This window comes from Tachysurus fulvidraco, chromosome 3 (genome assembly GCF_022655615.1).
Source record: "Tachysurus fulvidraco isolate hzauxx_2018 chromosome 3, HZAU_PFXX_2.0, whole genome shotgun sequence".
NCBI classification, from domain to species: Eukaryota; Metazoa; Chordata; class Actinopteri; order Siluriformes; family Bagridae; genus Tachysurus; species Tachysurus fulvidraco.
In genome coordinates this window covers 31,285,151-31,303,008 of record NC_062520.1, presented here as the reverse complement: position 1 = coordinate 31,303,008, position 17,858 = coordinate 31,285,151, and the positions used below count along the sequence as shown (strand labels likewise).

Here is a 17,858-nt window from a genome sequence, read left to right as displayed (position 1 = left end):
GAAATACTAAAGGGTCAAAATGGCTTCCTGATTCCATTGAGGATTTGTTGATGTGGTTTAAATCCATGTCTGCTCCCATGGGTATCTGGCTATGATATTAGTTTCCTCTTCACAGTTTAAACCCAAAGTTCTTAAATGCTTCACAGACTTCATTATACAGTAAATGGTACGACTTTTTCTTTCGATTACGTTCGATTACGTACTTTTCTTCATTATTGCAAATATATTATCGCTAAATGTGCATTAAGCTGTTCTCAGGTGTTTCACAAGGAGTGAATAGCACAAAAAGAAGTTCATATTTTATTTGTTTTAAACACAAAATATTTAATAGGAAGTTCACCAACAACAAAGGTAGCTAGCCAGCTAGCTGTGAATTTATCACCAAAAAAAAACCTAGATGATGTTAAAGAAGGAAAGAATTCAGAAATTCTTCTGCTGGATATTAAAGGACACAGAAAGCTCTCTAGTTACAGTTAGGGAACGTCCCTAAAGTTAGAAAACAAAGGCTACCTAGCCAAAGTAGCTAATTCTTTTGCACGACTAGCCGACACAGTAAGCTAATTCAACTATGGGCCTTTTTACACCCAGTCACTTCATGTGTTGTCTCTGATCCGATAGCTATCTGATTTGTTAAAACTGTTCCATTTACATAAGACCACATAAACGCGTCTCGGAGAATCGGATATCGATCCGATCTTTCTACTTCCCGCCCAAAATGCAAATATATTTTACCTCATTTCTGGGGTAATTGTAATGGAACATGCTTTGGTGCGTGCGGTTGCTACAAAAAACAGCATTTACTGTTTGCTGCATTTTCGCTGGCGGCAGATTGGAGCCAGTACTGGTGGGAAAACATATTTGTTTCTGGCGCGATACGCGACTCGTGAGTCACCTGTGAGTGACGTACTTCCGTTTGGGAGGAGTATAGCGCTGACGTATGTGGCTTGAACAACCGCATTCATTTACACCTGTCCAATTTCATCTGAAACGCGTCCCAGACCACCTCCTGAAGGGGTTTGTACCATCGGGTTTATATACGTCTCCAAAACGTTTCGGAGGGCATTTAGACCTGGTCTTTTTACCATCGGGTAGATATCGGATCACAGAAAATGCAGGAAGTGACCAGGTGTAAAAAGCCCCTAAATAATCACCTGATATTTTTGGCTAATCAGTCAGTATAAGTAGCGTTCGGTCTGATTACCTGAAGTGACCAGAGTGGAATCAGTTGAATCTGTTTATTATTGTGAATTTCATAGAAAAAGCTTGGAACATGTAATAGCTGTCTCCACCTAGTGTCCAACTATAAATAACTGAGTACTACACACATGCAGAGTCTTTGGAAAACACTCCAACACCACAGAATGGTCCATTTTGCGTAGTCTTGCCGATCGTACCCTTTATTTGTAATGTCAGGGCCTTTTACTGTTCCTCTTCATATCCGGTGATGTGGTCTGAGGAGTGAATATCCTCACCGATAGAGTTCCTGCCTCTTTCATACTTTTGTCCCCGTATCAGACAGAAGTGGACTGTTTGATGCTGTGGAAGCTGAGGCGTGAAGGCGAAGTGGGAATGGACATTGCTCTCGCGACTCGTGCGCGGATGGAATGGTGGTCCTGCCAGCGGTGCCAAAGTTTCCGAACGGCAGAGCGGACCTGTCCAAAAAAACATGAACACACACACACACACACACACACATGTGTATGTGTTAGGGCACCAATGGCTGGTATAATTCTCCTGGCATCTATAACTAAGATGTCATGAAATTTGTTGAGAATGTGAGAATCCAATTAATTTTACAGTCCAATGAAACTGCAGCCCCGCCCACTTGCTTTCTATTGGTTCACAAGTCCGGGGCTCACAAATTTACACAATGGAGTAAAGCAGAAGTAGTAGCAAAGGAGCCTCTTGTCACTTCCTAAATCTTTTCCCTTTCATTTGTGTAGCTTTTCTGACTTAAAAACAACCACATAGCATTACGCATTCATATGATTTAATCACTGGTTATATAACGGACAACAATCTGATCACGTTTGGCCGGGTTCAGTCAGATACTGTGCTTACCTCGCTGTTCAGAAAACAGTAGAACACTGACACAAAGAAGCCCTGGAGAAGTGCAAAGAAAAAGAAAAAAGACAGCAATATCAGCATTCAGGCATTTAAACCAAAAACATATTTCAGTGATTAGTCAGATGGTAGTGATTAGTTCCTAGCAGCTCTGGAAGTATTTCCCAATGTTATGAGTTATTTATAATGTATAATGGGACTTTTATGAAGTGATGTGACATACGGCTAAGTATGGTGCCTTGCTCAAGGGCACCTCAGTCGTGGCAGGTCCGAGACTCAAACCCACAACCTTAGGCTTAGGAGTCAAACTCTCTAACCATTAGGCCACGACTGCCTAATGGTTAGGCATCAGAAGGAGATTCCAGTATCAGTATTTGGTCAGTAAGTAAGCCTTTGGACCGAGGGGAGGAAACAGGAGCACCCGGAGGAAACCCCCAAAGCAAATGGGGAACAAGCAAACCTCCATGCACACATGACCTATACAGAATCAAATCTCCAACCCTGAAGGTGCTATATTTATATCCCACCCAGGTACCTCCATATTCGGAGACCACCATCATCTAAAACCTCATCTAAACTGTCTTATCAAACATTTTAGAAGCGCTAGCCTCTTTACACCCTCTCAACACACCAGGAACATCTCATTCCCCTCCACCGACACTGATTCGTACCTCATACTCGCTGCACACTCCCATCAACCAGAACCTTCACAAATAGAAATAGAAACAAACCATGTTCTTCTTGAACTCTTCCGAACATCTCCAGAGTTATTTCTGTTAAATTTTATTGTTGCTTTGAAGACTGTTAAAGAGTTAATTAACGTTAATTTCCCAGTAACCGAAACTGCTTCCAAAGCTGCTTCCATACATGTTGACTTGGGACCCTGGAGCTCAGCTTCAGCTCAAAGCCCTTTACCTCAGTTAACCAAAGCTTACCTGAAAGGACTGCAGAACCGAATTGAAGTAAATGAAGACGATTTGCGAGATCTCGTCCTCTCCTGGGTTTACAAAGAACAGCATGTACGTGATCCCGAGCAGAGGCAGTAACACGAGCGTGGCCTTCACCGCCTTCCTAAAGATTTATACATTGGTAAGAAAGACAAAATACCAGTAAAGCAGACAATTATAATAAGAGCGCTGTCATGTTAAACCATATGGCATGGGGTCAGTTCCCTGGCCAGGAAAACATTGAGGGGCGGGGCTTATGTAAATGAGCAGTCATGTTGAATGTTACAGGTTTCACCTACAGTGTGTGTGTGTGTGTATACTCCTTCATGTACCTGTACTGGATGGTTTCGGATGTGGTGGAGGCTCTGAGTTTGGTCATGAGGATCCTTACTATGTTGAAAAGGAACACAAAATTTATCTGTCGGAATAAGAGGACAGTCTAAGATTAATCAAAAGTACACAAATATACATTGCAAATGACTGCATTTTTTGCAGCAGCACAATGCATGTAAACATGAAGCTACAGGTCCAAAGACAGATGTTTAGACATCAGCTAAAGCTCAGGAAAAAAGACCAGGTGATGTGTTTCTGTGGACTAGGTCCCTGCATTACAGTGTATCAGTGTACTGTAGCGGCGATGTCTTCTCACCATAAGCACCAGAATCATGGGCCCTTGGTAGATGTAGTCTGTGTAGATGCCTGCTCTTTTCCCAAACCAACACCTGATATTCACAAAGAAAATAAAGGGATATTGAATAAAACAACAAAACAGCAGGGTCGTGTCTTTACAGAGATGCTAAATGACACACTATCTGCATTTAATTGAAACATCCACTTACTTCTCGTTGTCGTAATGCAGCTTCCCGACGGCCCAGGCGATAATAATCGGGAAAGGAATACCTAAACACGAAGACATTCTATTTCACCATTTGAAGAAATTCTATTTCTTTCTTCAGTCAGCATTTTCTATCCCTGTTTTCCCCCCCACCCCCACAGGATTTAAAGGCAACATGTGTGTAGTCAAGAAAAATCTGGCAACCTTGCATTTGAATACAGGTCTATCCCTGATGTGCGTTACCTCACTCTGAAGACGTATAACTTTGAATATTAGACGGAATATAACTTTTCTGAGTAGAATTTATAGGGACTTACACCATCCGATGCAAATGAACATCCATTTTTTGAGCTTGTCTGTGGAGTAGGTGAGCACGATGGCCGTGTGGAGATAACAGCCCTCGCCGAACATCCAGAAAAAATTGGCCATGTGGAAGTAGTTGTATGCCATCGTCACTAGACGGCACCATGGCTTAAAGATATATGGAGAGAGGACAAACTTTTCTTTAGCCTGAATGTCCTTCATCAGCTCCCCAAAGTGCTTTTCTGCCTGTCCAGCTGATACACTTACAGTATACACAATCATTTCAAACCTTGATGCGTCTGCTGACTCGACAGCGCCCCACGATTTGCAGGCAATAAATAATGAATAAATAAATATGAAATATAAATAGCTTTCACATCAACTAACTCCAGTAATGCCCTGGGTCCAAGGTGATCACATACGGTATGTCACATCACGAAGTACGTCAATGTTTTGTTTTTTTTTGTATCTCACCACGTTGCTCTCATGTACATCGGGGTTCATGGTGAGCTGAACGATGAACCATGTCGCGTTTCTCAAGATGAAGGCAGAGATGAGGTTCCAGTGGATAATGTTCCTCAGACAACGAATACTCCTGAGAGAGAGAGAGAGAGAGAGAGAGAGAGAGAGAGAGAGAGAGAGAGAGAGAGAGAGAGAAAGAGAGATTATTATACCACTGATATTGGCATGGTTTCTGTAACATGAATGGAAGGAGTCTCCAGTTTCAGGTTGTTCTCTTGAGGTTTCATTCATTCATTCATTTTCTACCGCTTATCCGAACTTCTTGGGTCACGGGAATCTCAGGCGTCATCGGGCATCGAGGCAGGATACACCCTGGACAGAGTGCCAACCCATCACAGGGCACACACACTCTCATTCACTCACACACACACACACACTACGGACAATTTTCCAGAGATGCCAATCAACCTACCATGCATGTCTTTGGACCGGGGGAGGAAACCGGAGTACCCGGAGGAAACCCCCGAGGTACGGGGAGAACATGCAAACTCCACACACACAAGGTGGATGCGGGAATCGAACCCCTGACCCTGGAGGTGTGAGGCGAACGTGTTAATCGCTAAGCCACCGTGCCTCCCTCTTGAGGTTTCAGGAGAAATAAATTTTTTTTGTGTGTGTGTATGTGTGTGTCTTATGTTTACATCAGGATCATTTCCATAATCAGCTTATTATTGCGACCTTCTGTGGTTTGTGATTGGATTCAAATAGAAAATTGATCATGAATCAAAAGTCTTATACGAAGATGCTTGGGCACTGAGTTCGGAAGGCTAAAAATAAATATGACGGACAATATTAAAAGACAACCTCGGGCACTCTAAAGGAGTATTTATATTTCATATTTATTTTTTATTTATTGCATCTCTCGCCGAACGGCTCGCTCCGCTCCCAGATCCCCAGACGCTCTGCTCTGGCAGGATATTTCAGGAGCTCAGCATTCTGTACATCATGTGTGTATGATGGATGAGAGTGCCTCTTAAAAAGATCATGCTATGTTCCTCGGTTCACCGGCTAAATATAGCTCAGTGCCAGCTTTCCAGCGTGTGATTTTTAACCTAATTCAGCATTACCTTAGGAAATAATTATAGATAAATGATGTTTTTAAATATTATATGTTCTTATAATCTTATTTATACTTACATGTTTTTGTCGAACATGTAGCTATCATATAATTAAATATATAATATATTCTAAAAAAAAACCCCCAAATAAATATGTTAAATAAATGTCACTAAAACAATTCATCTACAATTCATATTCAACCTAAATATTTCCATCTGATGCACTTTATTCATTTTATAAAATATATATATTGTATTTGAAGCTGTAATTAATTCATTATAGGGATTAAATCTAAAAAATCTATATTTATGCTATAAAAAAAGTAAAACTCTATTATTTCATGTCTTTGCTTCTAATATGGCTATTAAGGCTGATACTCTAGTCCATGGACAAACCTGATTAACTGCTTGTTGCTATGGTGACAGCAGCACATGCAATGACGCAACGTATTCGTTTGGCAAACACAAAACAGACGCTAATTTCCGGGCATCGCACTGGCTTCGGACCCCAATTTATACGGCTATAAAAGTTTTGGAAACGCATTTAAACAAATTGTTTCCATTGGCACAGATGAGACAGGACAGCTGCTGCCGGTGTGGGATCCGTAAACTGTTCGGGATTATATAATGCGTTTCCAAGCAGGAGGAGAATTAAGGGATAAAACCACTGCTGAGTGGTTGATGACTCGACGGCATTAACATATGGTGTTTAACGTTCAAGCTCAGAGATAACAAACGTTCACATTTTTTCGTTGAAGACACTACAGGTGCTATAGGAGAGCCAGAACAGTTAGCTAGCTAGGTCTGTTGATGTTTCACAGCATCTTAAGAACATAGTGCTATAACACTCAGAATAATGACTAAGGGAGATCTTTGCTAGGAAGCTACGTAGCTAGAAACATGGATGAATTAACATGAGCTAGCATAATCGAAAACTCTGGCAACCCAAACAGCAAAAGATAGCTAGACGGCTAATACTACTCAGTTTTATACACTGCTTACTTCGGCATAACTCACTTTTTTAGTAAATACAGTCATTCAAATTGGAACGAATTGTTATTTCTGAATGTGTAGGAAAAAATCGACTAATCTGTTGACGAGGTTTTGCTACTTTTCCTCAGTGTGTTTTGTAATTTTTCCCACCACTGCCTGTTGTTATCCTATTATGTTGGGCATGGGGTCTCATAGTACAAGCAATCTGAGAGAGAAAAACCTTAATCTCATCAAAAACCGAACACTTTTAGCCTCTGAATGTTGACTTTAAGGCTAGCAATTGTTCGCATTTGTTGGTACCCAGTGCCATGATATATGGCTGCCGTTAAAATGTATAAGGACGTCTGTAGCTACTGAAGCTTTTAGGCACAAACACACACACACACACACACACACACACACACACACACACACACACACACACACACACACACACACACACACACACACATGCTGTGCTATTGTGGCCCTCATTTGAACTGCTATTGTTTTTCTGAGATGCTGAATTAAAGCTTGTCCTTGTTCAAATGTTTTCTAGACCAAAAAGCAGCAGGGGGACATCACACAGAGAAGAAAACATCATCATCCTTCATTATATGTGAGAATCAAAAGCATCTCTCTGGTCGTAAAGTTCCCGAATCTCCCACAGCCCTAACCTTAAACGTCCTAGCACATTTCGTGTATATTAAAAAAATGAACCTTTTACCTTTACTAATTTTCAATACCTTGATGTGCTTTTTCATGAGCCTCTAAAATCTTTACCTTCAACCACTAAAATTCTGTGTAAGGTAATAAAAAAAAAGAAATCTTCAAATGCTGAGACCGGAGAGTCCTTTTACTATAGAAACAAGAACATTCTTGACCAAGCGTATTAATAAAAAGCAGTAATTTGATCGACAAGTGAACCGACAGTTCTTTTAGACAAGAGCTTAACAAAGTTGTGAGATTAATGTCATTAAACGAAGTTTTTTTTGTGTATATTTATATTCACCTGAGTCGTAAGAAGATGACAAAGGCGATAAGGAGAGTGAACAGTGACAAGCAGTGTCCCATGTAGTTAATGATGACAGCAATTCGGTAATGCAGCCGACTTTTTCTCTGCAACACACAAAGAAAGAATTGAGAAACTAATGTGTGTAAAAAAACAAACAAAAAAAAACCTCCATATGTGAAATTAAGTGCATAATTACACAAAAAGAATCAATATCTTGCGTATCCATTTTTAGTGAGTGAGTGAGAGAGAGAGTGAGTGAGTGCGGTGACATACGGCTAAGTACAGTGACCCATACTCAGAATTCGTTCTCTCTGTTTAACCCATCCAAAGTGACACACAGTGAAGTGAACACACACACACTGTGAACACACACACACACACACACACACACACACACACACACACACACACACACACACACACACACACACGTGAACACACACCCGAAGCAGTGGGCAGCCATTTATGCTGCGGCGCCCAGGGATTTCGCATATCCCAGGTTAAGAGCGCAGAGCGCAGGGTCAAGCCATAGGACAGCGCCCCTGGAGCAGGTGAGGTTAAGGTGACCCAACGTTTGATGTCTCAGCAGCTTGTGGACTCGAACCCCGACCTTCTGATCAAGATCCCAGCGCCTTAACCACTTGATCATCACACATCTCATATCTTAGCTACAAAATTTATGAACGTATGCACCAAGACATGAAGTAAAACTTGAACAAAAAGCTTTCGTTAAGAGTTATTCTCAGAGGACAGAATCAGATAGGGTCATTCTTAGCCAGCTGATTTCTGATCTTATGTGTTTGCCTAAACATTTTGCGATTTGTCGGTGGGGTAGAATACAAGAAAATTCTATGAAAATTCAATGAATTGTATTTTGTTACAAATATGTAAATAAAATTAAATAAATGTAACTTTTTAATTTTCACAATTTGACAAAATTTTGACATTTTTTCAAAATTTGTCACACAACTTACAGTTTTGTCTTCGAAAACTACTTGAAACTGATGAATTCGCAAGCACAGGATTCTTCTTTTTCCTTTGAAAGACATACCTAATTCCTTTGTACGATAGCTGTATTCGTGTTAGATAGACATGATCTTAATGATGTCACACAATGTGACTAAAATCTGAGGTAATTTAGAAAAAATAATGTTGCTTGATTTTGCCATCGCACAGGGAATAGAAAACTTGCCAAATATATATCCTTGTTATTTCCAAAGCGGGAGTGATCGGACAAATAAAATCTCATTACAGTGTTTATTATTATATTTTCAAGACCTGAATAAATAAAGACCTACTCTTGCTGTAAATGTATATTTAATAATCTCAGATTATTATAGTGACTCATGAGGAACTCGTGGATGAAAGTGGACCTTGATGAATGTGCCATTTCAGAACGAATACAGCCATGACTCACCTCCTTGAACCTTTCCTTAACATCTTTATTAATATTAATATTTCGCTAATATAAATATTGTATAAGTCACACATTCGGTTGGTGACATAAAGCAGAATCTGTCAGCACTAAATGTCTGGAAAAAGAAATGCATGTAGTTATGTTTGTAGGTGTAGGTTTAAGAACATTTTCATGTAAGTTGGCTTTTTAAATCCAAAAATTTGTACATCACAATACCATCAGTAATGCTAACATTTGAAGCCTAGATTTAGCAGGATTAAACCACATTCTACCCTTAAACCAAGTGCCGCACGTTTGCTTTGTTTTACCTCACGACTTCACAAATCACTGAGGTAAAGTTTGTAGGGAAGCGAAAGTTACAGCTGCCAGAAGCTTCCCACGTCCTTTCCCCTTTAGTGAATTCCCGTCTCCGCTGCTACATCAACTTTAAGGTAAAGTTGTATCCAGTTCCACTGAGACCATTTTGGCTGAAAGGATACAGGAAACTAGTGGGTGCTCACTAGTAGAAATTCAGAACACTTGTATTTGAATGAGCGCAAAAGACTTTAGATGTTCCTAACGCTTGTCTAATGTTGCGTCGAATCTATCCAGCTTCTCATATTCCATTTTATAGAGAGGTCACTTGGGAGTGCAGAATCTAACCCCACATGTATTTCTTTGTCTGGCTGTTTTGCCGTGGCTTGTTTATCTAGACGTCCATCAGGATGTTATCTTAGCGATATGAGGCTCTCTAGCCATTATATTTAACAGAAATACATAATTTATGAAATCCCTGTTACTTGGCTGTACAAGTTCTTCCTTGTAAACGTTTTTGTGTATGTGTGTGTTTACATAGAGCAATACCTGAATGTTGAGAATTGCTTGGCACTGAGAGTAGTTGCTTTTGGAGGCCCAGGTCCCATTGGCTAGACACTTCCGGAAGATTTTATCTACAGAAAGGAAAATGAAGCCGGATACGTTAGATACGTAAACCGTCGTTTAGCATTTATCAAGATTTTTAGTTTTAAAAATAAAAGCTGTATTATTTATTATAAGAATTAGGAATCCAACAGAGCATCTCTGGAAAATTGTCCGTAGTGTGTGAGTGTGTGAGTGAATGAGAGAGAGTGTGTGCCCTGCGATGGGTTGGCACTCTGTCCAGGGTGTATCCTGCCTCGATGCCCGATGACGCCTGAGATAGGCACAGGCTCCCCGTGACCCGAGGTAGATGGGATAAGCGGTAGAAAATGAATGAATGAATGAATGAATGAATGAATGAATGAATGAATGAATAAGTAAACATACTCATGAGGGCAAAACATAGATAAATCTCTTTAGCTAAATAATACATGCTTCAAAAACTTCAACAATTCTGAATCCTTATTCTTCTTATTGTTTAATACAAAAAAGACTCTTTCAATCTGATATTAACAAATCCACAAGCACCTCCCACTAATCCCACTAGACAACTTTGCAAATGGATAACGATGCAAATTCCCCAGTGAAGAAACTGTAATTGTGGAGTCTAACCACATCATTTGTCCCTGACTTTTTTTTTTTTAACAAACAACCGTCAATCTTACCGATTATAACGCTAATAAATCCACACTATTTTTCATTTTGTGAGCAAACCTACAAAGATGCTAGTAAAAAAATTCCCTGCTGTAGTTCTTGCCGCTATTCTGAGAGGATTCCAGACTGACGTCACCCATCAGCCAGAGACGGCAAAAGGCTTGGCGAGGGTACAGAGAAGGAGACACGCTGTTCTCTACTCGACCCTTTGACCTGCACGCAAACGAAAATGCAGGTCAGCTATGTTCCCACTCGACTTTCCGTGTCCGGATGTCATTATACATTACAGACTGGTGTTTTAACCGGCGAGCTCGGTGAAGCAAATAAATAATAATATTTCCAATAGCTAGACATTATTTTAGTCTTAAAACAAGACTTTGTAAGAGATCAGTCTTTGTGAGATCCTACACTAAATTTATTTTTTTTTAATTTACAGAGATTTACTACAATAAGTCAATAGCTACTATACTTCCAGCTTGTTTTGCTGTGGCTTAACATTAGATAGATTTAAAAAATGATGTTATTTAATTAATAAAGCTTTGTATTAACCGAATCATCATTTCAGGGCATGCTGGTCTTAAAAAAATATATTTTTCTCCTCCTACTTTGCTTTTTTTTTTTCACTATTGTGACATTATACATTTTATTCAATTCCAAATACATTCTAACACATACTCTAGCTGGGTCACTGCTTTAGCTGAGACAAATCTTGAACCCAGTATTGATCCCTGCTGACTGACGGAGAGATTAAAGGGGAACTGACACTGGAGACTCCTTCCAAGAATCTAACCAATCAGGACTGAGGATTCAAGAGCACCGTGAAACAAAGTGACCATGTTTGTATTGTGTATGAAAAAGTGTGGCATAGAGAGTCTGTTATATCTGAGTGTGTGTGTGTGTGTGTGTGTGTTCTCTGAATGATTACCATGTGAGATTGATGGGCAGTAAAACTAAATAAAGAGGTGAAGAATACCTTGGTGCCTGATCATTCACACACACACACACACACACACACACACACACACACACACACACACACACACACACACACAAACACACACACACACACACACACATACACACACACAAAACCACAACACACCACACACAAAAACACAAAATATACACAAAAACACACATACAACAAACAAACACACACACACACACACACACACAAATAAACACACACACACACACACATATACACACAAATACACACACACACATACAGTACACACACACACACACACACATACACACACACACACACACACACACACACACACACACACACACACACACATATACACACACACACACACACACACACACACAAACACACATACATACACACACACACACACACACACACACACACACACACACACAAACACACATACACACACACACACACACACACACACACACACACACACACGCTTACTCTAACATGTACATAGGACACACAGTCTAGCTATGTACTGAATGTTGACTTCATTAAAGCACTCAAGTAAAAATAACCAAGAATACACTTTCCGCTTGCTATTTCTGTTATCCTCTCTACAGCGACAGGAAACACAGGCTCCAGACCACCCCTGAAAATATTTAACAGCTTCTATTATAAACTAAAAAGATCCATCAAAGCTAATTTAATGTAATTAGTTTATATTTAAAACCATCGCTCATAAGACTCACTGGAAACTGCTTATAGGAAAGTTCTGTATAGGTCTAAAGAGTGTTAATTACTGTATGACACCGCAAGCAATACCGTGGTACAAGGGTCAAAGGTCATAAGCCTAATGAGACAAGCAGACCTGAAAGATAAACACACAAACTTTTTAGGAATGTTAATTAATAACAATAATAATAAGATATATGGGGGAGGGGGGGCACGGCGGCTTAGTGGTTAGCACTTCCAGGGTTGGGGGTTCGATTCCCGCCTCCACCTTGTGTGTGTGTGGAGTTTGCATGTTCTCCCCGTGCCTCGGGGGTTTCCTCCGGGTACTCCGGTTTCCTCCCCTGGTCCAAAGACATGCATGGTAGGTTGATTGGCATCTCTGGAAAATTGTCCGTAGTGTGTGAGAGTGTGTGTGAATGAGAGTGTGTGTGTGCCCTGTGATGGGTTGGCACTCCATCCAGGGTGTATCCTGCCTCGATGCCCGATGACGCCTGAGATAGGCACAGGCTCCCCGTGACCCGAGAAGTTCGGATAAGCGGTAGAAGATGAACGAATGAATGAATAAGATATGCTATACTAGGGCTCACAGCTGTTCGGTTAAAAAAATAAAATACAATTTTTAATTTCCCTTTGCTGTATAAGATATAAATATTGTCTAATTATTTGGACAGCCACCCAAGGCTTTTACTTTAGAAGTGCCTCCCAGCTCTTTTCCCATCCTCCGAGTGGCTTTTGGATGCCACGATCAAAGAAAAAAAATAAACAGAGACAAGAATCTTTTACTCTTTTAGTAATATATGTGAGCTCATGCTTCTGCTCCTATTAGAAATAATATCATATTTTTATATATTAGAGGATAAGATGTTAAAGCATTGTTGTTGTTGTTGTTGTTGTTTTTTTCCTTCATTTTCATTATCCTATCACTTTTGGGTCTGAACTAAATACTATGATAATACCAATACCAACTGAATATATTGTCTGTATAAGGAAAACAAGGGGCAAATGGGACAAAATGGGTCAGAGCAGATGGGGCACAGAGATTGGCATTTGAATAGGGACACTGTGTGTGTGTGGGTGTGTGTGTGTGTGTGTGTGAGTGTGTGTGTGTGTGTGTGTGTGAGAGAGAGAGAGAGAGAGAGAGAGAGAGAGAGAGAGAGAGAGAGAGAGAGATTTAATCTACACTAAAATTGTGTAGCTCTTCCTCGTGTAATTGTAGCTGTCTAGTCAAGGTTTTGTTTCTCTAATTGTAATTCCCCTCATCATTTACTGACCCATACTCAGTCGTGTACCTCAGTCGTGTACCTAGCCCGAGACTCGAACCCACAACCTTTGGGTTACGAGTCAGACTCTCTAACCATCAAGCTTTTCATTTCCAGTAAGGAAACATAATGAGAATCGACCCTTGCTGGTTTATGTGGTACATTTTGGATGTATAGATACAGCCGTTCAAAATGGCCGACTAGTGAACTAGAGATCTGATTGAGACGCTGCTAATTTCCAGTACGCTTTACTTTTTTATGTTGATTTTTCTGTCAACATTCCCTGCTTTTTCAAATTCATATATTATTATCAGATCGATACACATTGTGATGTATAGAAATCTTTCCTTACTGGTGGTGTTGTATCGGACTCCATAGAGGAACTCTGGACACGGACGAGACACCACCTCACCGGCCACGCTGCGCGGCCAGCAGGTGCCGATACCATCGATAGCTGTTCTGCAAAATACACCTACACAAAGAGAGAGGGATTACTGATCTGTCATCAGGAAAAGAAAAGGATGGCACGGCAGATAACAGCTGTACCATGAGACATACCCGAGTTATTAGTGTCAGAGCGATTAGCAGGATCCAGATGGTACACTGATTAAAGAGAGACACAAAAAAACAAGTCACGCACACAAACGAAAGAAGCGGAACATTCAAAGTTCAACACAATACTGCTAACCAGTTTTACCAACTGAAGAACCAACATGTACATAAATATAAATAAATCAGTAACATACCTGCTGACACGATCGCTGTAGTTTGTTTTAAATAGAAATCTTAACAAAATAAAGCTCTTCGTTTCGGTGTTTACTCGAAATCGAGGTTTTCAGTTGAGGTATTTAAGAAAACATGGCGTCCTGTTCACTCAAGGAGTTTTTTTACAAATAGAAATTAGAACTAAGACTCTCAGGATAAACCTTAAAAGCAGCTTCACATTATATAGCATTAGCTAACCAGCTAGTTAGCTGTTAGTCAGACTGCTTTTTGGCTAACATGACCTGACAGGTATTTTGCTAACGCTAATTGTGTTGCTAGTTTGGGATGTTTTTCAACTCGCTTTTAGATTAAAAAAGGCTAATATGACCTGACAGACTGATAGAACATGTATGTAACCTGCTAACTAGTGGTTAATTGTTTACCTACGTTTTAACGTCTTTTTAATGTTCACCATGTCATATTTGGCTAGTTTTTCTAACATCTTGTAATGAATACAACTTACAACAGTATGTCTCGTAATACAAAAGCGAAGCCATTTTGAAGTTTCTGTATTTGTATGTTGCTACTTGTAATCCATCATTATTGCTAGAAGTAATTAATACTGTTAAATTTGGTTCACTTTTTTCACAATTTTTAGTTTTTGCCTTTTTCAAGTGCACTACATTTGAAACTTGCTATTATTCTTCTCTAATGTTAAATTTCGCTAGCTATCATTACAAAACCTGACACACGATTTAGCTAACTTGCAAACTTGTATTAATTGTTTTGCTAGTCTGCTATGCTTTTTTTAATCAATACCTATTTTAAAAAAACAGAGAGGTCAAAGGTAAACAAATGCTAATTGTACATATGAGAAAAAAGTAATTGTGCTTTGCGTGGAATGTATGCTAATATAATATAGTGTTGTAATAGTGAGTTTATTACAAGTCTATCATTGATGGGACTGTGAGGATGGCTACCTAAATGACCTAATATGAGAGTTAATATTCTCTCTCTCTCTCTCTCTCTCTCTCTCTCTCTCTCTCTCTCTCTCTCTCTCTCTCTCTCTCACACACACACACACACACACACACAATGAAACGCACATGTGTGGTTTCCAGAAGCCAGAAATAGCACGGCATCACAGGTGAGCTCAGCCTGCACCTTCACAACCACAAAAGACAAGACTGACAAGACCTGAGAAGAGAGAGAGAGAGAGAGAGAGAGAGAGAGTGAGAGAGAGAGAGAGAGAGAGAGAGAGAGAGAGAGAGAGAGAGAGAGAGAGAGATATGAAAGAGTTAAGAGTTGCTCATCAAGTATATGTCATTCCTTTTGCATTCGGCTGATCCCACATCTCTTTTTTTTTGTCTGAGTTTTTGTCTATGCTATTTTAAGAAACGAACAAGTTGCACACGAGCCAAAGTCAACACTTTATATCAGCTGACGATTCAGCTTCTGTGTCTGCATGTAATAACAAGCCTAATATAAACACAGCGATCATCACATCGGCATGCGTGAGGATACTAAATACTTTAAAATCATGAACTTTGAAATAAATAAATAAATAAATAAATAAATAAATAAATTGATTGACCGATCATTGACCATTGATCATCACTGAATGTACAGAATTAAATAGTATCAGGATCCACATTTCAGTGTAACCGTTCAAAAATGTATGTAGAACATAATGCATGAAGGGTTTTTTAAGCCTTTATAGCTTACTACAGCAATCACAATTACAGCTACTTCCACGTAGAACAGTGGCTCTGACTGACGTTTAGTTGAGATACGTTATCGTTTCTATAGTAACAACATTCGTTTGGCTGCACGATCTACACGAACGTGTCATCCTACAAAGTTTTTGGAAGGAGTCTCCAGTGTCAGCGCTTCCGTTTTCCAACTATAGAAGCCATACAACTTCTTTTGAGTCGTATAGCTATAAAAGCTCATAACAACAGGAATTAGCTTGTTTCACGAATGTTCAACGATGTTGACTATAAAGCGTCAACAACATAAAAGGTACTACGATATCCTTCCATAACGTTCTTTCATAACATGTTGGAAAACTAAACCATTCTGAGGATGTGCTGTGATTGGAAAGTAATCAGTTTCAAGGTGATAACTTGAGCCCTTAGTGTTAAGTCCTGGCACACGTCGATTATGTTCATCTAACATCGTGTCCGATCATGTTTCCTTCCTTCAGAGAAAAAAAATGTTGCAGGAAGAAAAAGAAAAATGGGAAACAGACCGACATCATAGTTCATCCTTTTTTCTTTTTTTTTTAAATCACTGTATATTGTGTAATTGTTATTTTGCATAGTTTTGAGAAATGAGAACTCTCACCTTTAACATCAGGCACATCTGCATTTTCTTCAGGCTTGTCAATCAGTTCAGCTCCCAAAACCACGTCCTGTTTGACATGAGTGAGGTTTTCCTGTCTTTTTCCTGCGTCTTTAGTGTGAAACAGTCTCCATACTTCTGAGCTGTCATATTTACAGAGCTGTCACATTCCCATGCACAGAGAAAAGCAGAGATTTTTTAATCCAGATGTGCGCGTGAAGCTGTTGCATGACACAAACACTGCTGTGTATTATCCAGTCCGGGATGCAAGTTTTCCCCCCATAAAATAGATCAGAACACACGCGCAAAAGCAATCTGATAAAGAATAATCCGATGCATGTGAAGGCAAGTTCATAATATTCTCTTTTTTCTGTATCGTTCTCTGTTCTTTATTTGTTTGTGATGTCTAATCGAGCCTCCGTTAATCCACGGATCCACTTCACGCTCTCTGTAAGTTCATCGCTGTTTAATCACGCACCGTCCGCACGCGCGCTCAGACCCGCAACCTGACGTTCTGAGCTTTGATTGGCACGCGTGTGGGCGTGGCTGACCGTTAATAACCCGATGTAACGTGTCTCACTGTCATCCTTCTCCTTGTCTGCAGGGTTTGAGCTCGTTACACGTTTCTCAGACGCTTTTCTTGGGGGGGAGAAAATTGTGTAGTAGCTTGTAGTAGTGCTACTACAATCACAACTATTACTGCTAGTAGTGGTGGTGGTGGTGGTGGTGGTGCTGCTGCTACTAAGAGGATGAAGAGGATGAAGGGAAGGAAGTGGGGGCAAGAATAAGCATTAATAATAATAATAATAATAATAATAATAATAATAATAATAATAATAATAATAATAATAATAATAATAATAATAAATTATAAAGGTTAGGCTTTGCTCACTTATTTCACTCCTGCTTGTGATATTTATCTTATATTTGCCTCTAAATTCTGGAATAATGGTTTAGAACATTTTCTACATTGTCATTGTTAATAATGCGGCTTTAAAAAATTCCTAATTTGATGTTAAACTAAACAACAGGAAATGTTCTATTCCAGATTTCAAACATTTGTTTAAAGTAAAGGTAGAGGATATGTGTTAACCATTCACCTGTGGCCAAACTCACACACACACATGCGCGCGCACACACACACACACACACACACACACACACACACACACACACACACACACACACA

The 17,858-nt window shown here is 39.7% G+C and overlaps 1 protein-coding gene across 2 annotated transcripts; it reads right to left on the bottom strand.

Annotated features, from left to right (window-relative positions):
* Positions 1-1,221: 1,221 nt before the first annotated feature.
* LOC113652087 (corticotropin-releasing factor receptor 1-like) lies at positions 1,222-17,343 on the bottom strand. Of its 2 annotated transcripts, XM_027161000.2 has the most exons (14): positions 16,673-17,338; positions 15,433-15,523; positions 14,180-14,224; positions 13,974-14,093; positions 9,977-10,062; positions 7,714-7,820; positions 4,624-4,744; positions 4,164-4,317; positions 3,851-3,911; positions 3,661-3,733; positions 3,344-3,429; positions 3,000-3,135; positions 2,062-2,103; positions 1,222-1,652 (listed from the first exon to the last, which is right to left on the bottom strand). In XM_027161000.2, the coding sequence occupies exons 1-14, from the start codon at positions 16,694-16,696 to the stop codon at positions 1,512-1,514; spliced, it is 1,287 nt and encodes a 428-aa protein (XP_027016801.1). In that variant the 5' UTR covers positions 16,697-17,338; the 3' UTR covers positions 1,222-1,511. The 2 variants fall into 2 exon arrangements, with proteins under 2 accessions (XP_027016801.1, XP_047666676.1); XM_047810720.1 differs by lacking the exons at positions 1,222-1,652; positions 2,062-2,103 and adding an exon at positions 2,112-2,769 and having other exon boundaries at positions 16,673-17,343.
* Between the last annotated feature and the right edge of the window lie 515 nt (positions 17,344-17,858).

Bases quoted from the DNA above. Each gene is read 5' to 3' on its own strand.
- LOC113652087 (XM_027161000.2), bottom strand. From the start codon at position 16,696: ATGCAGATGTGCCTGATGTTAAAG. The intron at 10,063-13,973 runs GTAAGGAAAGAT...TCCTTTCTGTAG, and splicing joins AGTCCGATACAACACCACCA to ATAAAATCTTCCGGAAGTGT. The intron at 7,821-9,976 runs GTATTGCTCTAT...TGTGTGTTGCAG, and splicing joins AAGCAATTCTCAACATTCAG to AGAAAAAGTCGGCTGCATTA.